General features: G+C 46.9%; 1 protein-coding gene across 1 annotated transcript; it reads left to right on the top strand.

Annotated features, from left to right (window-relative positions):
• Positions 1–2,492: 2,492 nt before the first annotated feature.
• On the top strand, positions 2,493–10,598 carry si:ch211-243g18.2 (uncharacterized protein LOC559906 homolog). Its single transcript, XM_007902819.2, is given in 9 exon segments — positions 2,493–2,840; positions 2,843–2,904; positions 4,096–4,178; positions 4,657–4,813; positions 5,335–5,499; positions 5,936–6,061; positions 7,192–7,409; positions 9,100–9,164; positions 10,235–10,598. Coding segments are annotated over 9 exon segments (1,263 nt in total). The 5' UTR covers positions 2,493–2,569; the 3' UTR covers positions 10,351–10,598.
• The last annotated feature ends 13,976 nt before the right edge of the window (positions 10,599–24,574 follow it).

The raw sequence follows: 24,574 nt of genomic DNA on the forward strand, positions 1-24,574 counted from the left end.
AGCCTTAGATAATAATAATCCTTGCATGTGATATCACGTCATTGCAATGTCTCTAAGAGCTGCTTAGGATTTGCTGTAAAGTGTAGTGACTATGTATTTTGTAAGTAAGTGCAGCACACAATTTGTGCACAACAATGTCCTACTGACAGCCATGGAGTGAGTGACCAATTGTATTTGAGGAATTGTTGGCCAGGACACCGGTAGAGAGAAACTCCCATCTCTTTTCGAATAGTGCTTTAACATCCACCTAAACAGCACCTCCGACAATGCAAGGCCCCCCCACCCACTCCAGTGCTGCATTGGGGGGGGGGGGGGGGTGGACATCTTAGATTAAGTCCCACATGGGGCTCGATCCAACTTTCTGACCCAGAGGTGAGAAGGCCACAAATGAAGTCAGCCTAAGCTCGAATGCAATCTTCTGATGCACTTACGATATGACATAACGCTGAGTCAAAGTAAAATTGCTCAAGGCAGTATCATGAGCAAACCCAAAAGTATATTACTAAAGAAAAAAAAATCTGAGATTCCCCCCAATCTTGAGAGGGGAGGGAATTTTAATCAATTCCAGGTACAGTGGTTTCCCATTTCATGTGCTCCAACTTGTTAAAAGTCTCCACACCCTCCGTGGAGACATAATCAAGACATTCCCAGGCATATCATGTGTTACAAATGATTCAAATGATTGTATAATGAGTACAAAACATCTAACCTGTATCCATTGTCTACCTTCCAACTTACCCACTGTTATAATAAAGGTAAAGGATTAAACTTTTTAGTGATAGGGGTGGGATTGGGATCTTAAGAAGTGAAGGTGCCCTGATATATGGTACCCAGTATCCCAGGAATGCTGTGTAAAGGGGAAACATTACATCAGAGTTATTCAGCTTCTCTCTCTGTGCTCCGGGAGAGATGCTGAGCAAGCACAGAGAGTGAGGTAACCTCAGACTGAGTCAGCGCCCACTCAATGCAAAATTGATGTAATGCCTTATCAAGTCTCAAAGTGTTTCACAGAATATACTGTAAAGGGAATTGACTCTATATATCGGGGACGAACGCAGTGTCCCACGAACAGTCATGAATCGAGTGATCAAATGATTATCATTTGAAGGATTACGCCCGGAAAAGCGATATGCCGATCGTTAGGTAAACAGAGTGCGGAGTGAGGAAACATGCCCAATGCTTCACCCTGCGTGGGAATTGATCCCGGCTCCTCTCGCTTGCGAGACGAGTGCTTTAACCACTAAGCTACCGGACTCCAAAGCTTGCGTCTGTTCCAGAAACTGACAGATTAAGATAATGTATAATCCCGTGTAACACATGATGTAATCTCAGACAGGCATCCGGAGACGGTGAAGAGTGCGAGCGGCTGCGTTCATTTATTTACTAGTTTCCCAGGCAGGACGCCACCTTTTAGGCGAGTTTCCTTATTCCGCGCCTCTCTGTTTACTTAGCAGTGAGTAGGAACCCGGTGGATCGCTTTTCCGGAGTGGGGGGGTGGGGGTGGGGGGGGGGGAGGTGGGGGGGTAACCATCCCTTCGAAAGAACGAAATTGGGTCACTCGATCCACGGGACGTTTGCAGGGGGGACGCCGACCGCCGACCGCCGACCGCCGACCGCCGGCCGCCGCCGCGCCGCCGCGCGCCGCCGGGTCTCGCCCGCGAAACGCGCGGCCCGTCCGCTTCGCAGCGCAATCGGCGAAGCGCTTCGAGACGTCTCGTACGGGGGGCGACGAGGCGCTGCGTTCGAATCCAAGGATTATTATTATTATTATTAATAATTTTTAATAATTAATATTATTATGAAGCTATCCCCGGGGACACAGCTCTGTTGGGGGGCGGTGTCGGCTTCAGCATCAAAAAAAAAACGTGTTCAGAGATCTCCTCGAAAGCCGCGGCTCTGCTGCTGCAAAGGGAATAAATGTATCTGCGTCCGTGGGATTCGGTCTCGAGTGTAGACAACAAAACACTCGTCGTGGGAACCCCTCTCCTGTTCGCCACACGCAGACGCTGCGGTGTCGGTGCGGTGTCGGTGCGGTGCGCGTTCCGAGGAAACACGCCCGACCCGCGGGGAGAGGGAGAGGGAGAGGGAGAGAGAGAGAGAGAGAGGTCCCACACCTTATTTTGCAGACGGAAGAAACTCGCTCCATCCACTCCACTCCCACTGCACTACACACCACTCACTCCACTCCACTCCACTCCCTATTAGATCACACCCGCACACTGTGATCTAATGGCCGGGGGTGGGGTGGGGTGGGATGGGGTGGGATGGGGAGGGGAGTGGGCGCGGCGCCCGCGGTGCCAACCCATCAATCTCACCAGAGCCTCACTCCAGGTGCGCAAAGGTGTGTATATAAGGGCATGTGGGGCTCCGCAGGTGCTCACCGCCGACCTCTCGATCCGCTTCACAGGTAAAACAGGAGAGGAGAGGAGAAGAGAGGAGAGGAGAAGAGAAGAGAGAGGGAGAGAAGAGTCCAGTCCAGTCTCCACCATCACCACCAACCCATCATCATCACCCACCCATCACCATCACCCACCCATCACCCATCTCAGCAGCGAACCCCAAACTCAAGATGTCCAAGGTCAGGAGCTTCTCCAGCAAGTCCTCCAGCGGTCTCTGCAGAGGTTTCTCCGGCGCCTCCGCTATGAAGCTGTCCTTTCCCTCCACGGCCACCACCTCCTCGTATCACCTGCTCAGCGCGGCCACCAACGGTACCCTCGGCTTAGATGAGAAGGAAACCATGCAGGACTTGAACAAGCGGCTCAGCAAGTACCTGGACATGGTCCATTCCCTCCAGACCAGCAACGAACAGCTGGAGGTCAAGATCAAGCAGCTGTTGGCTCAGAAGCAGTACAAAGAAGAGACATGAGCCCCATGTTAGCCGAAGCTCAATCGATGCGCAAAAAGGTACCAGAACACTGTACGGATGACCGTGATAATAATGATATTAATAATAATCCTTGCATTTGATACAGCGCCTTAATCGCGTCGTCGAGACGTCTCAAAGCGCTTTGATAATAATGATAATAATCCTTGCATTTGATACAGCGCTTTTCACGTCGAGGGGGACGACCCAAAGCGCTTTGCGGGATATACCGTAAAGTGATTCGACTGTGTATTTTGTGGGCGAAACGCGGCAGCCAATTGCGCACAGCAGCGTCCCCCACAAACAGCCGTGGAAGCGTGAAGCGACCAATTTATTATTGTTTTTTTTTTCCCCTTGAGGGATTATTATCGGGCGTGCGGAGTAAGGAAACAGGAGGGATTGGGATCAGGAGAGGCGGAGGGCAGAGAGGGGAGGGGAGGATGTACTGTAAAGTGGATTGACTGTGTATTTCAAAACTAAATATCTGCAAAATTAAAAACACGTTAGGAAGGGAGGAATACGGGTTTGCACGATCTTATCCTTCCCCTTTCCGCATCGTTTCAAAACCAGAGTTGTTTTGATTGTAAAATAGTTTGAAATTTTGGTTGCACACAAATTCATGTGAAAATAGATTTAAAATCTGGATGAAGGAGAGTGGGGGGGGGGGGGGGGGGGAATTTGGTATTTCGTATAATAATCCTTGCGTTTGTTTTATGGAATATAATTTCACTGGAAGGAGCAAAAGGTGCTCGCGTTCACGTAGATTTCCTCTTCGGAAAATTGCTGTCAAAAGGAGAGAAAGTGTGGTAAAGGCCAATGGTTAAAACCGACGAGAATAAGACGTGACCTGCGGATAGCCATTGATCAAAGTGCACTTAGTCACCGTGGGGTGGGGAAACAGTAACTAGTTTATTCACAATTCACCTCTTCGGATAATATTGACTGTTCGCCTCGCCTCTTGTTTTGCAAGATATTTGCTGTTTGCAAATTGGCTGTTGCTTCCACCTACCGTCGCACGGATACCAATCATTACCGAATGAGGACATTTCTGACGAGCCGGGCGCTTTATATCCAACAATAATCCTCGTGTTCGATGCAGCGACTTTCGGGTCAGGAGGACATCTCAAAGCGCCTCACCGCAAAGTGTTAGTGACCGTGCTTTTGTGGACACGTGCGCGCATTATTGAGTCAGTCATCTGTTTACTTATTTATTGCATGTCTTTCTTTCAAAGATTCTGGACGCGACTCTGGTCAACAATAGGCTTCTGCTGGAGATTGACAACACCAAGCTCAGCGCAGATGACTTCAGAATGAAGTTTGTATAATATAATCCTTCCCTGCCGTTGTTTGCCAATTAAAGAACTGTCGCTTAGGTTAAAATAAGATTTTTTTTAAAAAAATTCCATTTGAATTAAAAACGAAGTCAGCATCGTTTGAAAAGTTCAACCTTCAGATAAACGTCTTTTAATGTGTTTATTCCTCGATTTGATATCTGCATAGAAATGAATGGATACAGTGTGTGTGCGTGTGTGTGTACTGTATTTAAATAACAAATGTAAATAAGTTGGTTTAAAGTGCTGTGTGAGCTGTCTTTCCACACACACATATATACACACACACACACACTGTGCACACATACACACACAAATGTGGATGCATTTACACACACATGTGCATACATATACACGTACTATTATATATATATATACTCACACCCAAAAAAAAAAGCACCTGATCACCACCTAATGCCAAGGAATGTAAACCTAATGTGTATCCGGGTTATTTGATGTTAGGTTCCAGGGGGAAGCTGTCATCCGCCAGTCAGTGGAGGCCGATATTGACCGTCTCCTCCAAGTGAAGGGAGAGTACGAGATGAGCTCGGCGACACTGACCAACGAGGTGGAAATGCTGAAGGACGAGCTGCAGTACCTGAAGAAGAACCACCAAGAGGTAAAGAGACGGTGCTTCCCACACTCAGCCCCCGAGGCTTGATGGTTTCTGACCACGTGGTAGCAATAGTCACACAGCGCGGCCCCCATTATAAAGCGCTCTGTTGCAGCGCTGATTCGTGTATGACGCCGTCGCAGCGCGTACCCAAGCACGGTGCGTGCACGGGGCTGGTTAGCTGACTTCCTGCACAAGAATCGCGAGAATGATTGCCATCCTTAAACTTATCGCTTATCAAAGCATCCCCGTTCGACTTGGCCCCAGAATAGCTCACTGACCTGCTACTGTTACAAAATGTAATGGTTGTGAAGGATTTGGGGGAAATGCCTATTCCCCCAACCACCCCCATCCCCCCGCCCTCGCCAACCCCCCCCCCCCCACCCTGAGAAAAACAGCTTCCAAACCAACGCAGCACTTCCGAACCTTTCCGAACTACTGCGCCATCTTAAGACGACAAGACGGGAGGGGGAGTGTGGGGATTTAAACGGAGTGAAATAAACCCTCTGTGCGTCGCTTGCCAACAGGAAGTCAACATCATCAAGGCCCAGGCACGCAACGACCAAGTGGAAGTGGAGGTGGACACGGTGGAAGGAGTTGACCTGTCGGCCATCATGGCTGATATCAGGGCCAAATACGAGGCGGTGACCAAGAAGAACCGAGATGACGCCGAGGCTTGGTACAAGGAGCAGGTACGTCCGTTAATTAATTTTAAAAAATTGAAATTAATGGGATTTTTCCCTCTACAACTGCGCATCACCTCACCGGAGGAGCTGTGCGTAGCGATGAACGGAATTTTTACCCACATCATTCCGTGGTACACGATACAATACGCCATTGATGTACAGCGCATTTCACGTTGGGAGGACATCCCAAAGCGATTGACAATCCTGGCTCGGCACCCGGTGGGAAGGGGAATCAGGGGGAGTGGGGGAGAGGAGGGGGAAGATGACCAAAGACATGGTCAAAAAGGACGGTCTTGGGATGGACATTGAAAGAGGTGAAGGGGGAGGGAGGGAGGAAAGGAGAGAGGGGAGAAAGTGCACGTTCCCAGAATTGTTTTGAAGTCTCCCAGCGCTTTCTGCCGAGGCGGGTGAGAGTTTAAAGACATGTTACGTCTCGGTCCAGATGAACACCACCACGGTTGAAGTCCAGAAAAACACTCAAGCGCTCGACAATGCCAAGGCGGAGCTGAACGAAAAACGTCAAATCCTGCAAACACTGCAGATGGACCTGGAGGGCCTCAGCAGACAGGTACCGAGTTATTGCCTTTATTCGATGTGTAAATTGTCATTTTTGGACAGACAACAACTCAGTCAGCTGTGCGGAATCTGGAGGGTAGAGCAGCAAACCACAATAGCGTTGACCCAGAATAAGGTAGCGATATGGCTACAGATAGAGAGATCTTGCATCGAGCTTCTTAAACTAAAGTCCGGAGATACCAAATGTCCCCTAGTTTGAGCCTGCGCTATGCCATTTTGTCTTTAAAATGTCTAAGAGTTTGGAAACTTTCTAAATTCAGTCTCATTCTTGGAGGGTGGCCCTCGTGTCGTTCGGAAGTTTTGCTCAAAGAAATATTTTAGAAATTAATTTCAGACTGAATTCACGGATATTTCACAATGCTTTCTGCCCAACCTTAAATGTTTAACACTTAAGCTGTTTGACAGGCTCTGGCTGGGTGGAGTCTCTTGACCTTTGTCAAGTTGTAAGGCACGCTTTGGATTCCTGTTTTTAAACGTAATGTTTCTCCCCGTTCAACAAATAGATTAAATAGTCTCAAGGGCATAAGGGTGGTGTTGGTGTAAAAACACTGACAAGACTCTCACAGGTAAGAATTCTTGCCCTGTGGCCCAACCATTGGAGGTTTTGTTCATGGACTGTGGCACAAAATGAATGATGGTTCATAGCGTAGTGGTTAGAGCACTCGCCTCACAAGCGAGAGGACCCGGGTTCGATTCCCAGGCGGGCGAAATCTTAGGTAAGTATCTTTACTCCACGCTCCTCTGTTTGCCCAGCGGTAAGTAGGAACCCGGTCGTTAGTCAATTGTTAGATCTGTTTGTGGGACGCTGCTATGCGTAATTGGCTGCTGCGTTTTGCCCACAAAATACACATATCCTGTGAAGTGCTTTGAGACGTTTGAGACGTCTCAACGACGTGATAAGGCGTTATATCAAAGGATTATTAGATGGACAGTTTTCTTTTAGCAAATAACATTATGAGATATAGTACAATAGGTAGTTCCGGATATATGTGCTTGCGACCGCCAGGAAGTTGGAAGGAGTGAACTAGATGGACCTTGGTCTTTTTTTTCGTTGAGCATTTCTTATGTTCTTATAATTATAATCTTGACCACCTGGGTGTTGTGTGTGTCTGTTCCTTCCAGAACATGGGACTGGAAAATATCGTGGTGGAAACTGAGCAGAGGTACGGGACGCAGCTGCAGAAGATCCTGATGGTCGTCTCCAAGCTGGAGGGGGACCTCAACCAGGTGAACAGCGACATCATGAACCAGAGGAGAGAATACGAGGTGCTCCTGAAAACCAAACTAACTCTGGAAGCCGAGATCGCTGAATACCGGCGCCTGCTGGGAGGAGAAACCAGGTACCTGATTTCTTTCAGGGAGTTGCTTTTTAAAGCACAGGCTATCACGTGCTTTGTGGAAACGTTTCAATGTCAAGGGCACCTGTAAGTTTCTCTGTACACAGCCCCACCCACCTGTGTTTACACATGGTTTGCAACTGGACAATTACACAGAATGATTGTGTTTGCACATAGTTCGCTCAGCCTCAATGTTTACACGTGCTTCGCCTAAGCATCGCTAAAGATTGAAAAGTACATTAAGAGCAAATAACAGGTAAAACACCTCTTTACTCAGAGAGAGAAGTTAGGAGATTTTTGTTGGGCGGACAGAACCTACCAAAATAACCGTGGTTAAAGCAAAATCCATCATAGCTTTTAAAGGAGAATCAGCTAGATATTTTATAAAAGCAAACTATAAAGAGATGTGAGTGGGACCAAACGGTCCCAGTACAAGGTGCTCCTGTGTCTATGCTGTATATATAGACCACTTGTCAACATACAGCATAGACCCAGTGTGCTGACTGGCCTCTGTCCGGGCTCTGAAGCTCTGTGATTCTACTCACAGAGCAATCAGTGCTTGGAATACTCTACGGAGCTTGGTGGCGGAGGTGAAACCTGTTTGTCCCTCGTGCCCTCCGTTCCACCATCGACGGGCACACTTTCAGCCACTGCGCCCCGTAACTCTGGAACACTCTCAAACCCTCCACCTCACCCCCTCCTTCCCCATCTTCAGGTCGCGCCTGAAGACCTTCCTCTCTGTCACTTAATTACGGTCACCTCCCTTCCTCTCCCCTCCCTTTGGCTCGGCATTGTGCTCCGCCACTGTCAAGCGCTCTAAGACATCGGCCTGAGCCTTACACAAATGCAAGTAGTTGGTGAAAGCACTGGGATGGGTCACAATCCAAGCAAGTGATGTAAGAATCCGTGCATAAGAGAGACAACCTTTATTGGATTGAACGACCCATCCCTTATTACTGATGTACCCGAGACTCACTCAGCAGAGATCCCGCTGTTTGGTTGTTATCACCGATGACGTGAGAGTGAGCTAGTCGAACAAGGCATGTTACATTTGGTTTCCGATTTCAGTCGTCTGTCACCTTGGGAATGCGAAAGATGGTTGTCTGCAGTGTGAACGTGTGTGAACAGTCACATAAGCTAATCTGCCCCAAGGCCACCGTGAACTCCTGCTCCAGATTGCGCTCTTGCTCGTAGCTCAAGCATTCCAACCATTGCGCGCATACCAGCACGTTGCGGAATCCTGACGTCTAACTAGGCGGCACCTCAGTGAGCCAAGGGACCAACAGCTGATTGCTGATCAGTCTGACTGGCTTGTCAATCAGTGAGGTACGCGGGCTTGTCCAAAGCCTGGAAAGTCGGACGCAAACCCTGAAACCGATCAGAATCCTGCACTGTTGTATTTTTAGTGAGATCGACACCAACAACTCGCGTTTATATAGCGCCCTTCGCGCTGGGAGGCGTTCCCAGAGACCATGAACTCGAGACCCAATGCGTTCACATTCATTACACAGATCATCAGAAAGGTTTAGGCTACGCAATCCGCTTTGGTGTTGACAGATCGCCTCGCGTTCAGAGGGAAAGGGAGTGTTTTCACAGATCTGGCCGAGCAGGGGCAGGTGGCAGGGATCTTGTCTGTCTGGTCGGAATCGCACAATCGGTGAACTAACTGCAAATGGTCTCTTCTTTTCTTCAGTTTCAGAGAAACTGTGAAGACAGCTGTGCCACCACCTCCTCCTCGCGAGCCCACACCACCTCCCTGTAAGTATTTGCTGGCAGAGTAAATAAAGCTGGAAGCCTCAATGCTCTACAGTGCAACGGGGGCAAACATGGTCAAACCCTTTGGAACTCCATGCCACAGTCCCTCCGCCTCGCCTCCAACCTGCGTTCTTCAAGGCCTGTTTCAAGACCCTCCTCTTTGACTGTGCCTTTGGTCACCCTCCTACCCCTACCCTCCCCGCCCTTCACCCCTCCCCTGATCCCGACCCCAAGCTCGGGTCCAAATCCCTGACCGTCCAGGGTCTTGGGACGTCTTCCCAATATGTGGTTGTTGTCATTTCACTACATTTGGGTTCTGGTCACTGTGACGTAAGCGGGGAGGTTCCCAGAGTAACAGAGGATGATCCCCAGTGTTAGAGGGATTAGCTGTGGACAACAGGTAGGCAAGTTCGAGCTCTTCAGCCTTGAACAGAGATGCTTCAGGAGGAAGGGCACCCAATACAATACTTGCTGATGTGAACAATAGGGTGCAGGGTTGGGGGTTGCAAAGGGGGCAATTTCAGGATGGACACCAGGAAGTTTACCCAGAATGTAATATTCACTCCATCGCTGTTTGTGGGACACTGCTGCATGCAACCTGGCTGCTGCGTTTCGCCCACCAAACACAGTCACTCCACTTTACAGTATATCCTGCGAAGCACTTTGAGATGTCTCGATAAGGTGCTATATTGAATGCAAGGATTATCAATATGAATCGACCACTGGAATAGGGTTGCCAGGAAGGGTGGTTGAGGTCAGGACACTGAGACGCATTTAAAAAGCCGTGATGGGTGGGGCGGGGTGGGAGATGGGTGTTCTGGAGGGCTGAGATCAAATGGGCCGAAGGACCTTCTTCATCCAAACCCGATCTGGTGAAATCCCAAACAGAGAGTGGATTTCTTCCCTTCTCTTACTCTCTGTTTCTTGTGGATCTCGTGGTTGGTGGCGGTTGGTCGGGTGGTCGTTTTGTTGTTTCACCGTTTAATAAATAAATAAAATCGAGGGTTGATTATGAGCAACAACAAAAAAGACGGCCTTCACCACATTTGCTTGTGTGTTTGTCTCTCTGACAGCGGATATCAGAATCAGGAAAACTGTCACCGTCATCACAGTGATGGAGGACGAACACGGAAATGTTCTCGATCAGAAGAGTGAAGTGGAGCAATTCGAAGAAAAGCAAAAGAACTGAGAGAGAGAGAGAGAGAGAGAGAGAGAAAGAGAAAAAGAAGCGCAAAACTGGAACCTGAACGAAAAATCTAAGGAATTTTTAAAACTGTCTGGTGCTATGCAATATTCTGCTCATGTGTCTTTTCATTACGGGGCTGGGGTGGGGTGGCAATGGTAAGTAGAACGGGTTGCAACCTCATTATATCAACTGAATGAATTTCTCACTTTACTGTAAAGTGATCGCTTAATAAATATAGAAATTCTCAAGAATGTTACATTTGTGTGCTGTTTTCCCTTTGGTGGGGGTGGTTGTTTTTTTTTTTGGGGGGGGGGGTTTAAATTTAATTTGATCTAAATTAAAACTGCAAGCCTCGAGCCCCGAGTTCCGCCTAGCCTTAGTCTTAAAGCCTGTTTGGCGCAGGGGTGGGGAAGACTTTTTAATTCGAAAGCTGTTTTCCCGCCATCCAACAAGCCAACAGCGCCTTTTTATGTCAGGAGGACGTCCCAAGGCACTGGGTAGTCAAGGGCTTGCACCCAAGCTGCGGGCTGGAGTTAAGAAGGGGTGGAGGCCAAGAAGGGTGGCGAGGGGAAGATGATAGGAGGAGCGGTCAAGGAGGAAGATTTTGAAGGAGGCAAGGGAGGGGTGAGGCAGCGGACCTCTGGGATGGCATTCAAGCAAGGCTAAAGGTCCAACCTCTGATGGTGGAGTGGGCAGGGCAAGGGACGTGAAGCAGGCCAGTGCCCCCGAGCGGAAAGAGCGGACAGGTTGGTAAGAGTTTTAGGAGGTCACGGAGGCAGGGTGGAGGGCTTTAAAAGTGGTGGGCAAAGATTCAAAACTCGATCCTCTGAGGAATGAGAAGCCAGTGAAGGCGGGCGAGGATGGGGGTGATTTGGAGCCAGCTTCTAAATTAAGACGGGACGGAAAGGCTGTGGAGGAATGTTGGGGGGAGGGGGGGGAATGGAGTTGAAAGATCTGCCATGATCAGGGAAAGTGCAGAAACAGGCTGGGCTGTGTGGCCTTCCTATTGTTTCTACTGGACTACGCTGACCAGAATGTTGTAGGCTTGAATCCTGGTTGGGGTTGAGTTCAGCTGAAGGTTACTATTGACCTCTGTATCCCTGGGTAAGGTAGGGGGGACAAATCAGCACTATTCAAAAAGTTAGTCTCTCCCAGTGTCTTGGCCAACAAATCCCTTGACCAAATAATTTTTTTTTAAAAATCAAAGGGATTATTACTCCCAGATACTCAAAAAATGATCCACCAATCGTCTTAACAACTGGGTTACTGCTTACTGCTAGGTAAACAGAGGCGTGTGGAGTAAGGAAACTTGCTTAACATTTCATCCTGCCCTGGAATCAAACCTAGGTCCTCTCGCTTGCAACGCGAGCACTCTAACCACTGAGCTACAGGACTCCATAAATAGAGAACGTCAGATGAAAGATGAGCCATGACAGTAACACCAGCCGACAGGTTGAGAACACAGAGATCAGGTGGATTGCAGGATAAGAATCCAGGTGGTGAATGGGGAGGTGAGGTATGGTAATGTGTCAACAGACACCGACAGACTCCAAGCACATCGTTTGTCCCCATTGAGCCGGGGATTCAACTCCCTGTTAAAATAATAATAATCTTCACGTTGATAGAGCACATTTTACGTCAGGAGGACATCTCAAAGTGTTTCACAGGATATCTGTGAAGCTAATTTGCACACGGCAATGTCCCACACGCAGTCTTTAAGTGAAGGATTAATTTCACTCACATTATACCTCATCGTTTAGCACTCCACTCAGCTGTGGAGTCCTGAAATTCCACCTGGCCATGTTCACACTGAAGAAGAGAAGGTTGAGGGTCAATATAATTACAGTCTTTAAGATTCTGAAGGGACTAGATAATGTAGACCATGATAAGCTGTTTTATTTTACTTACACAGCTCTGTTTACAGAAGACCTTTTGCACTACGGACGTACTGAACAGTAGAACCAGAGGACATGGTCTATGGTTGAAGTGGGGTAAATTCAGAACAAATCTGTGGAAGCACTACTTCAGTGAGTGAGTAGTAAACTTATGAACCAGGCTCCCTAGGGAGACAGACCGGAAGCAGAAAATGTCATTTGTTTCAAGAACAAATCAGATAGATTTCTGCTAGAAAATAATATTTCGGGATACAGTATATAGTTTGGGACACGACATATCATGCAACTGCCAGGATGGTGCTGTCTTCTTTCACCTGGCAAATTCTTAAATTCTTAATCCAGATTTCTAAATTAAGTCCGAATTGAGGAATGTTCAAGCACACTGCTTGCTTCACTTTTTTTTAGGACAAAACGATCTCCCTTTTTGTCAGTTCGAACCTCAGCTGATGTGATTTCAAACATTTTAATGATACAATCAGCACACTCAAGGGCAGCAGCTGTGTGGGCTGCTTTGTCTCTTGGCACACAAGGAACTCAGACCCATTGGTGCCTATGTTGCTTTAAACCTTGTTTCTCCTGTGACGTCCGTAGCACAAAAGGTCTTCTGTAAACAGAGCTGTGTAATGTTTCACCTCTTTAATACCTCTCGCCCAACCCTCCCTATCATGTGCAGTGCATAGACATGCTGCAGTTGACTGTTTCGTCCTTTGAGCGTGAGCTCAAAAAAACACATGAAGCTTGATTTAGAGCATTGACAACAGATTGTGTCAATTGTGCCCAATTGGTGATAATCCCTGCTGGGTTAGAAGGTTGGAGGAATCAAATCCCACATACAAAGATTTTAAGATCACAGTCTTGTGTGGAGTCAGTGGTTAAAGTACTCGCTTTGTAAGTGAGAGACCTGGGTTCAATTCCCGGTGTCCTGGCTGCCAATCCTCCAGGTAAGTGGCTCGCTCACTCATTCAATCACACATGTATCCACTCACTCACTAACTAACTCAGCTCCTCATTCACTCACTCACTCACTCAATCCCTCACTCACTCAATCCCTCATTCATTCCATCCCTTACTCATTCCCTCACTTACTCACACAATCACTCAATCACTTCATGGCTGTTTGCAAGACAAATTGATTGCAAATGATACAGACAGTCACTACGAGAGTGTGATATTGAAAAATGTCCCAAACCTAAATGTCTTACTTTGGAAACGTTTTGACAGAGTGGACGCTATGTCAAATGTAATGATTATCAGATGTACGGAGAGTGGGCCTTCTTGATGGCCTTGTGACCCACTTCCGGCCATGAGTTGGCCCCACTGGTTTAGCATGTGCCCGGTAACTACCTGTTGTAGTTTTCTGCAGAGATTTTACTTTGCATGTTAACAACCTTTCATCATGTTGTCAGACATTTGGCTTCGAACTATTATTTTGAGGTTGTCTGCAGACCAAACAATCATTTAAACATTGTCTGTAAAGCGTATCCAGTAAAGCAGCCACACCCTCACAGTTGCATGCGAAGCTAAATGGGCTGAACCATACCTCGTTCAAGCAGAAGGTGATGTCTTATGGAGAGAAGCAGTGATGAGCTGTGAGGTTTGAATTTGTGAAATTTCTCCGGGGCAAACAGAGTGAAGCTAGGATATGTCAGACAACATTCCTAGACTAACCACAACTTCCCTGTACATACATCACAAGCTTCTGTTGAGCCTGTGGAGTTTTCTGTGCAGTTGCGTAAGAGCCACTACATGGGTGGATCAATTCACTTGTGTGGAGCAAAGGGTAACATAACAGCATGTTTGCTAAACTGTGGGTAATCGTCACTGCTCGTGAGAGATCCTTAAACTCTTTGAACGCACCTTCGATCAACTCTTCTTTTCCTTCTCCTCTGACTGCTTTGGACTCCTGTTCCACTTAGGAGTCTGTAAGTGTACCAGGATTGCCTCGTAAGCGAGAGGACCCGGGTTCGTTTCCCCAGACGGGGCAAAACCTTAGGCGAGTTTCCTTACTCTACACCCCTTTGTTTTCGATTGACGGATCGCTTTCTGGGGGTAACGGTTTGGGTGTCGGCTTGGCTCAGCTTTTGCTTTCGCCAGAAGTTTGTGGGTTCAAGCCCCAAGGGACTCGGAATCACTTAATTTAAGCTGTCGCTCCAATGCAACGCTGTGGGGGTGTTGTATTGTAAGAGGTGTCGTCCTTCGGATGAGATGAAGGACCCATTTGAGATGAGATGAAGGACCCATTTGCCTGTCCAGAGGTGGATGTTAAAGATCCCATGGCATCATTTGAAAAGAGAAGGGAGTTTCTCTCTCCCAGTCTACCTGGCCAACTCCATGGCTGTTTGTAGGACATTGCTGTGCGTAATTGGCTGCCGCATTTCACCCACAAAATACACAGTCAATCCATATTACAGTATATTCTGAGAAGCGCTTTGAGACATCTCATCAACATGATAAGGTGCTGTATATCAAGGAGAGGAAAGTGTTTGAAATAATTCAGTGGCATGAAACATGAGAGGCATTGGCCCTGTAACAATGGGCGGAGAAATAGGTTGAGGTGGGTGGTGTGGGTTGAGGTTTGTGAAGAAGGGATGGGGAGGGGGAAAGAGGGCAATAATAGTCAAAGGTGCTATTGCCTGGGGAGAAGGAGGTGTCACAGGGAGGCACCCAGTGAATACACGACACATCAGCTGCAGAAGCCACAGATATCGATAGTTGGATGTGGACCAGCATTCCCGCGAATTATTGGGACACAACCGCAAAAGTTGCACAGAATGACAAAGAACAATGTTGTTTTGGGAAGCTCTTTCTTAGGAAAGGGTGCGTCCTTTCCACAGTGCCACTCATCTGGATTCCATTATAATTGGCTCTGTAGCCAATATTCTGTATTGAGTCCTGTAGCTCAGTGGTTAGAGCACTCGCTTTGCAAGCGAGAGACCTGAGTTCAATTCCAGGCAGAGGGCGAAACCTTGGGCAAGTTTCCTTACTCCACACAGAGCCTAATAATAATCCCTCCAAAACCCAAAACAATAATAAATTGGTCATTTTCAATCTACGACTGTTTGTGGGACATTGCTGTGCGCAATTGGCTGCCGCGTTCGCCCACAAATATACAGTCAATTCACTTTACAGTGTGTTCTGTGAAGCGCTTTGGGACGTCCTCTCGACGTGAAAAGCGCTATATCAAATGCAAGGATTATTATTATTATTATTATTAATTGAGTGTCTTCAGAGGTGTAATTGGTGTATGAATACAATCCAGGAATATTTCAAAAGAAGACAAAGAAAACAGATGGATCTAACCGGCCGCAATCATGCGCTTGCTTCCCTGTCAATGCTGAGTAGGTGCGTATGGATTCTATTCATGTTGTCCCAAATGCCAAATAATAATAATAATCCTTGCATTTGATACAGTGCCCTATCATGCCTTCGAGACGTCTCAAAGCACTTCACGGAATATATTGTAAAGTGGATTGACTGTGTGTTTTATGGGCGAAACGCGGCAGCCAATTGCGCACAGCGGAGACCTCACAAACATTCGTGGATTGAGCGACCTCAATTTTTTTTGAGGGATTATTACCCCGTGGAAAGTAGTTTAAGCTTGGGAAATTTCTCAGATCAAGAATAGGAAGGAACAACAAAATGGTTTGGCAGGAAACCACTGTCAAATCTGCCATAAGCCCTAGATTTAGATTGGCCTGAGAATCATTATTACCCTGAGCCTAAATCCCATTTGTGGCACCAGTAAAGAGTAGGTTTCACTGCAAATGATCTGCTGGCAGATACCAGGCAATAAAACACTTGGATCTGATACAGGATCTCGGTGCGTAGAGAGCTCTGCACAGCAATCAGCTACTTTGAAGTTGGTGTTAGTGGAGCCTGAACCGTGCCAGCAGTATCCCCCACACAGCGATGAGAACAATGATTGATTTTCAGCTCTTCCCGGCCTGTTGGGGAATCCACCTAATTCCAGAAAGTATTAGACGCAGGTTGGCAAAAGCCAAGGATTGGGGAACCCCAGAGTGAGCGTTAAGGTAACTACTAGAGTCTAACCAGCTAAAACCACATAGCTTGCCATTGATATTGATATGCAAGCTTTCCCGCTGCTTGTCCAGTTAAGACCACCCTACCTGTTGGAGCTTTGACTTGCTGGGTTAACAGGAGCTGAGTGGGATGACTAGGGACCATCGCAGAGGGCTGGTTCGATTCCGACATTCCATTGCAGTTCAGCTCCAAGGAGACCCTGCTTACCTCCCTCCCAAGAAGGATCAGCAATTCCCACCCGCTTGTTCTTGCAGCTTCGTTTCAGGAGAGATCAAGCACTTGCCTGTTCAGGCTTGTAACATCCAACACACGCACGAATGCGCGCGCGCTCGCACACATGGGTGTTTTATTTCACAAGTGCCTTCATAAGCTAAACATCCGATAACATGTGCTTGAGCAGTTGCACGAGGTTCAATGGTCTGTTGGATGGATTTGGTTGTGTATCAAGTGTTACCTGGGCACAGTCAGTACAATGGTAAGCTTGTTCAGCAGACAAATGAGCCAGAAATTAACCTCTTCTAGAAAGGAATCTGACCCATCGCTCCATTGTCTCCAAACTACACAGGTGCGGAGGTTAATTGCAGCTTCCAAAGTTTCTCGATTCTCAGATTAGTGTTGCTTTTGTGCACAATTTGCCAGCTTCAGTTGTGATGTTAAGTTGATATTTGTACACAGCCTTTCCCGAGGGGCATTGACTATTGTTACTATGGTGTGTTCCAGCCTGGCTATATCAGTTGCCACTTGCCTTTGAGTCAGAAGATTGTGGGTTCAAGCCAAATCCCGGAGACTTTAAATTTGTATATTCTAGCCTGTCGCTCTATTGCAGTGCTGGGGGAGTACACTGCATTTTCAGAGGTGCTGTCCTTCAGATGAGACATTAAAACTAGGAGAAAGGCATTGTCTGTGCCTGATCAGGTGGCAAATTGGGCTGTCAGGCCTCCAAATAAAATTGGTCATTCACTTGATGGTTGTTTGTGGGACATTGCCTTGTGCACATTGGCTGTCGTGTTGGCCAACAAAGCAGTACACACAGTCACTACACTTTACAGGACGTCCTGTGAAGAGTTTTGAGATGACCTCCTGACGTGAAGGGCACTACATCAAAAAGCAAATATCATGATTTTTTTATGACTATTATATTTATTGAATCAAAGCATTTTGTGGCTTAAGGCAGCATTTTTAGGATCGGCTGCCCCCTGCGAGTCTATAAAAGTCTTTGTGACTTTTAGGAGTTCAGTAGCTCAGTGGTTAGAGCACTTGCCTCGCAAGCAAGAGACCCGGTCAGGGCGAAACCTTGGGCGGCAAGTTTCCTTACTCCACATGCCTGATAATAATCCCTCAAGAAAAAAATAACAAAATTGGTCACTTAATCCACGACTGTTTGTGGGACACTGCTGTACGCAATTGGCTGCCGCGTTTCACCCACAAATATACAGTCATTTCACTTTACGGTATATTCTGTGAAGCGGTTTGAGACGTCTAGAAGCCATGAAAGGCGCTATATCAAATGCAAGGATTATTATTATTATATCGAAGGGACGCTGTGATCCACTGCATCAGGAAAGGGATTTGATATACCTTAATCCACTTATTCCGCGGGTCAGTGTTCACACAGGTCTTTCACAAGGTGTATAATAGAGCTCAAGTACACACTTGCCTCCCTTGCCTTAATTGCTGCAGAAACGCGAGATCTGTTGGAATGGAATGAAAGGTAGAGTTTCGGTTGAAATTATGGCTCAGAACACTTTTGTTCAGCCTACAGGTCTGGCCATTCGGCACAATAACAACGACAACTTGGATTTATATAGCGCTCTCCACGCCGGATGGCGTCTCAGAGCGCTTTAAAGTGCTTTAAAGTGCTTTCAGAGTGCTTTAGAGCACAGGTGTGTCTCCAAGGCTGACTGATGTCAGTGACCGTGTCTGCCTCCAAGAGTCCAGACTAAGAGCACTGGTGCCGAGACTGACACAGTCCAGCCATCTTAAATACGGGGGCATAAATCACAGCCCACTCTGTGCTGACATTCATAGGGTGGGTAACACACAAACAGAGAGAGTGTAACTTCTATTAAAGACATAATAACTCAAGGGTGTGAGCTCATTTCCTTCACTTCAGCAAGCTCTTAAATCAGACTCAAACCTGTTTTCCCCTCTGTCTACACATGCAATATTTATGAATCTTGAGAGGCATTATTCAAAAATAGAGGGGAGTTTTACCCGATACCAACAACCTCTAACCGCCCCCTCCCGCACTGCAGATAAAGTTGTTTGTTTGCAAGGTATTGTTTTGCTGTGCGCAAATTGGCTGCTGTGTTTACCTACAAATACACAGCCACTACACTTTGCAGTGAAATCCCGTGCATCACTTTCAGATAATCTCCTGAAGTGTAAGGCGCTGTAACAAATGCAAGAGTTATTGGGCTCCTGGGCTGATTCTCTGATTCCATGTCCTCCTCCGTTCTTTAAGGTCCACCTGAATGGGTGATAACATATTTAATAATATTAATCCTTGCATGTGATATAGCATCTCATCATGTTATTGAGACGTCTCAAAACGCTTCACAGTATATATTATGAGTGGATTGACTGTGTATTTTTGTGGGCGAAATGCAGCAGTCAATTGCATGCAGCAGTGTCCCACAAACAGTCATGGATTGAGTGACCTCTATATATAGGAAGGATTATTACCCCTGGAAAGCAATTTGTCTATTGACCGACAACCGGGTTCCTACTTACTGCTTGGTAAACTGTAAGTAGGTATGCTGTGTGCAATTGGCTGTTTCCTCCACAAAATATACAGTCAATTCACTTTACAGTATATTCAGTGAAGCTCGTTGAGACGTCTCAAATGCAAATCTTATTATTATTTATAACCCATGCCACAGGATCTTAAATTCACTGGAAAACCCTCAATATTGACATGGGTCTGACACATGCAGAAAACACATCAATGTGGTTATGAATATGCAAACCAGACTAAGAGTTCCATAAATCTTCCAGCAATGATTTGCATACATAGGCTATAGCTGGGCTAGTCCTGGACTCAGGTTCCAATNAAAAATACTTTACTTCTGTTCACAGTAAAATAAAGCGAGAAGTCACCAATTCCAATTAAAGGTTAAAGGACTTTTTAAGAGCTTGGCTCATTTGGTAGACATCTCACCTCTGAGACATAAGGTTGTAAGTTCAAGCCCCACTTCAGGACTTGCTCATGTTCCTGTCCAGAGCTGGGGAAGTATGTTAGAGGTGCCGTCCTTTAGGATGAGACATTAATCTAATGTCCCATCTGCCTGTTCAGGCGGATGTAAAAGATCCCATGGCCCTATTTGAAAAGAGAAGGAAGGGAGTTTCTTCCAGTGTCCTGGCCAACAACCCACCAAAGTCCCCATGTGTTGGGAATGGAATGCGCACTCAATCCCCACAGGGACGAACCCTGCTTGTCTAATCCCAGACAGTATCAGGGGCAGGTTGGTGAGAGCCAAGGCTTGAAGGACCCCAGAGTGTGCGTTGGAGATACCCACTTGGGACCAAATGATCTTTACAGATTGAAGTGTTGAATGATGCCAATTCACTGTAGGAAGTTTCTCCCTTTGCTCAGTGCCTGGCTTTCTCCCTAAAATCCATGTAATTTTGCTGAATTGCTAATAAAAAGACCCACAAATTGCAACGTTGCACTTTGCAAGTTGCATCAGATGCCAATCACACTGAAGAAAGTGGGAAAAAAAGGAGTCAATTAAAAAAATCACAGAAACAGGAACTGTTAGTGAATAGGGCAATTTCAAAGGGTTTCGCGTGAACAGAATGGCCCGAGGGGTAATGTGAGGATGGAGAGATGGCCAAATTGTAGGCGTAATATAATTGCACTTGTTAAGATTATTCTTTTGCTTTGGAAACTGACAGGCAACGTTGTCGGAGGTGCCGCCTTTTGGATGAGATGTTAATCCGCGCTCCGATTCAGGAGGTCGTTGAAGATCCCGCGGTGCTGTTTGAAAAGAGAAGGGAGTTTCTCTCTCCCAGTGTCCTGACCGACAGTCCCTGGCTATTTGTGGGTGATCGCTGTGTGGAATTGTACTGCCACATTCACCTACAAATATAATCCATTTCACAGTAAATCCTGTGAAGCGCTTTGAGACGTCCTTCCGGCATGATAAGACACAATACCTCGGTTTAACATTTCATCCAAAGGGCGGCATCTCCGACAACTCAGCGCACCAAGAGAGCTATAGCCATTACTGACTCGGAGATTGGAAGAGCGCGACTGACTGACTGAACCAGATTGGGTAGATAGCCCTTTAGGGCTCTACTTAAATGGTCAAATGCTATCTCCTTCCCTCTCCCCCCGCCCACCACCCACCCCATCCCCAACACACACACATAGACACACACTCTGGGTTGCTTCCAAGGCTGAAATAATTGGATACATAAATTATGTGATTTATTTGCGCTGCTGAACATACGCAACCAAAGCGTCTTGCGTAATGTTTTTTTTTGGATGCGCGACCAGGAAAGCGGGTAACTAATAATCGTCCTGTCACATAAAATCAATTTATTTTGAGAACTGAGCCAAGAAGGAGGCAATCTTCCGCAATCTAGGATCCAAGTGCACCCCGGGGCAAACTGGCAAAACAGCTTTCAATTACATCAGGGAACTCAGATACACCCAACATTCAAGTCAAGTGCTTTTCAAAATCGGTAAACCTTAGATCTTTGCCATATTGACCTATTCATTCCCTCCGCTCGCCTGCTCCACCATCAGCGGTCGGGCCTTGAGCCTCTCTGCCCCCATCCTTTGGAACTCCATCCCACAGTTCCTTCGCCTCACCCCCTCCCTTGCCTCTTTCAAGGCACGTCTCAAGACCCTCCTCTTTGACTGTCCTACCCCTACCCTCCACATCTCCTGATTCCAACCACATGCTCGGGTCTAAATCCCTGACTGTCCAGCGCCTTGGTACATCCTCCCGATGTGAAAATCACTGTATAATTGTAATTTGGTGGTGTTATTATCTTGCACTCTTCAAAGTGGACAAGTGTGAATATTAATAATACCTACATTTGATACAGGGTCTTTCACGCTGGGAGGACATGTCGAAGCACTTCACAGGGTTTACTGTAAAATGTAGTGACTGTGTGTTTTGTGGGCAAAGGCAGCAGCCAATATGCGCACAGCAATGACCCACAAACAGCCATGGAGTGTGTGACCAATTTTATTTGGGGGATTGTTGGCCAGGACACTGGGGGAGAAAAACTCCCTTCTCTTTTTCAATAGTGCCATGGGATCTTTAACGTCCACCTGAACAGGCAGAAGGGACTTTGGTTTAACATCTTATCGGTTTAACAGCACCTCCACCTAATAATAATAATAATCCTTGCATGGGATACAGTGCCTCTCACATCAAGGGGATTGTGTCAAAGCGCTTCACGGGAATTACTGCAGTGTGTGTGTTTTGTAGGCGGATGTGGCAACCAGTTTGGGTTTAACAAGACCACTTGCATTTATATAGTCGGGAGATTTCACGTCGGGAGATTATCCCACGGTGCAGAAAGGAGACATCTCAATGGCTGTGGGTGGGTGGGGGTGGAAGATTTTCAGGGCGAAACGTTAAGCAAGTTTCTTTACTCCTCACTCAATCCACGACTGTTTGTGGGATACTGCTGTGTGCAATTTGCTCCTTGCCAAGGATATGGGTTGGGTCTGATGCCTTGGTTTGTTTCCATTGCTACAAACTGCATTTCTTTTACATTAGAAGCCGCCCTGATGGCTCGGTGGATACAGCTACGGCGTGTTTGTTGTCCAACGCTCCAACGCAGCGCTGTAGGTGTGTGGCATTGCTGGAGATGCCGTCCTTCAGATGAGACACAAGATCTGAACAATGACATTGCTGCTGTTGGTATTTACCAGCATTTTTCGGCACTGAACAAAGTCGGTGGATGCAGGTTCCTTAGCTGGAAATTCTGGTTCACATTGGTCTACATGTGACCTGCTAATGCCATATCAACCTGTCCACTCTTTCCATTCAATAGGCTCACGTACCCTGCCTGCCCCACCATTGGCAGTCGGGCCTTCAGCCTCTCTGCCCCCACCCTTTGGAATTACATCCCACAGTCCCTTCACCTCGCCTCCTCCCTTGTCTCCTTCAAGGCTAGTTTCAAGACCCTCCTCTTCGACCGTGCCTTTGGTCACCCACCCTTGCCCTGCACCCAGCCTGATCCCAACCCCCTGCTCAGGTCCAAATCCCTGCCTGCCCAGTAACTTGGGACATCCTCCTGACATGAAAGGCGCTGTGTAAATGTAATTTGTTGTTGTTAGTGTATATAGTTACTTCAGCTCACTTATCGGTTTTGAATCAGGGTGTTAATCTGTGTTGTTTTGGGTGCAGAAAGACTCGCTGTAGGCTTTCCAGCCTGTTTTGCTCTGGTTATTGTGTCTGAGCCTCTGAGAGATGGCCGATCATCTGATCTGGATTTTACTTGGATGTAAATTATTAAATGGGAAACACAAGTGACAGAGGGGGAATCGGTGACTCAAGCTCATTGTTCCGCTCTTCAGTTTTTAACAAGCCGTTGAGACATGTGAACCAGCACCAATCTCCGGGTGAAACTCACGTCACAGGATGTAAACATGGGGTTCGGTAATAACCCCTTTGGTTGATTTATCGACGAGAGAGTTGATACATCACAGACATCAATTATACAGTCGTGTCAATCTGGCTCATTTTGGTAGCACTCTCCTCTCAAGAGTCAGAAGGTTTTGGGTTCTGACCCCTACATTGGGATTCAAGAGATAACACTCTGGGCTGACGCCCCACGGCAGTATTGTCAGCAGTGCCGGCTTTGCAGACGTCAAACCAAGGTCCCACCTACCTGCTGAGGTGAACATTAAAGCCCTCAAAATAGGCTCTTCCCTCTGCCAACAAGCAGCGCTCAATCTGTGGCTGTCAAAACACTGTAGTATTATTTTTATATTTGGTTTTACTTCCCAGTTTCACTTCTATTTATCGTAATCTTGAAACTCAATTGGACATACTCGTTCTCTTTGCTTCCAGTATTTGTAGCTAGTTTTATCAGCTTAAAACCCACCACACCCATCTCTCTGAAGATTGACCCAGACTCATCTGCTCATTGTGCCTGGTGTCAGCCACCCATTTGCCATCATTTGTATTAAATTCCTCAAGGCCATAAATATCGCTGCTGGAACCACTGCGCTGGGCCATTCAGAGCAGAAGGTCCCGGAGATGATGTGCTGTTAGCTGGGTTCCGCCAGGGTTTAAGAGCTGCTCCAGTTGGCTTCAGCACCGCTCAAAGGTTAGAGGATAAGAAAGTGAACCAAAGTTGCTCTAATTCATTCATAAAGCCAACCCTAATAAGTCCAAAGCCCTGGGGTTATTAATAGCACTGTCAAACTGGCAGGTGCAGTCAGCCACCAGCTCATTCATCTTCACACGATATAATGTAAATTGACGTGGCTGTGTATTTTATAGGCAAATGAGGCGTCCAATTTCTCAACAGCACTGACGAACAAATAGCCACGAAGTGAGTAAACAACACACACAAGGGTTGTCGGCCAGGACACCAGGAGAAACTTCCTGCTCTTTTCAAACAGTGCCAATGGGAACAAGGAGACAGGACCTCAAGTTTCACGTCTCGAGCGAAGAAAGGCAGCTCCAGCAATGCACTGCACTGGAGTGTCAGCCTGGAGCTGCAAGTTCAAAGTCCCGAAGTGAGGCTTGATCCCAGTCTTCCCACTCAAGAGGCGAGTGTTACCAATGGGGTGATGCCGACACCTAGTGTCTGTCTGGTGTCAGCACACGCAGCAAAGAACGAGGACCTTACAATTTTGTCAACGTGAAATTTCCATGAGCACCCAACTAATACACTTAACATGAATGGTCCTAGGTTACGGCAGCTTGTTTCTCCCCCCACTGGTCACCCACACACAATACACCCACACTCATCCTCATGGTGCTATTCAAATAGAGGTCATTTCTCTCAAGTCTCTTCGGCCATAATACCCTAAATATAACCAAAAGGCAAAGAGGGAAATAAGAGATGGAGAGGAAATAAGTCAACTTTTCAGGTCAACAACCTTTTTGTCTGACAAAAGGTCATCAACCTGAACTATATATATCCTTACATATATGTTGGTTACTCAATGAAGTAAGCGGCTATTCACTTCAAGGCTGTTTGAGGAACAGGACTATTGGCAAATTGGCTGCTGTGTTTGCCAACAAATACACAGTCACTACGCACTACATAAGTCCTTAGATGTCTCAATAATGTGATACAGCAAATGTAAG

This window comes from Callorhinchus milii, unplaced genomic scaffold (assembly GCF_018977255.1).
Source record: "Callorhinchus milii isolate IMCB2004 unplaced genomic scaffold, IMCB_Cmil_1.0 Scaffold8, whole genome shotgun sequence".
In the NCBI taxonomy this organism is placed as follows: Eukaryota; Metazoa; Chordata; class Chondrichthyes; order Chimaeriformes; family Callorhinchidae; genus Callorhinchus; species Callorhinchus milii.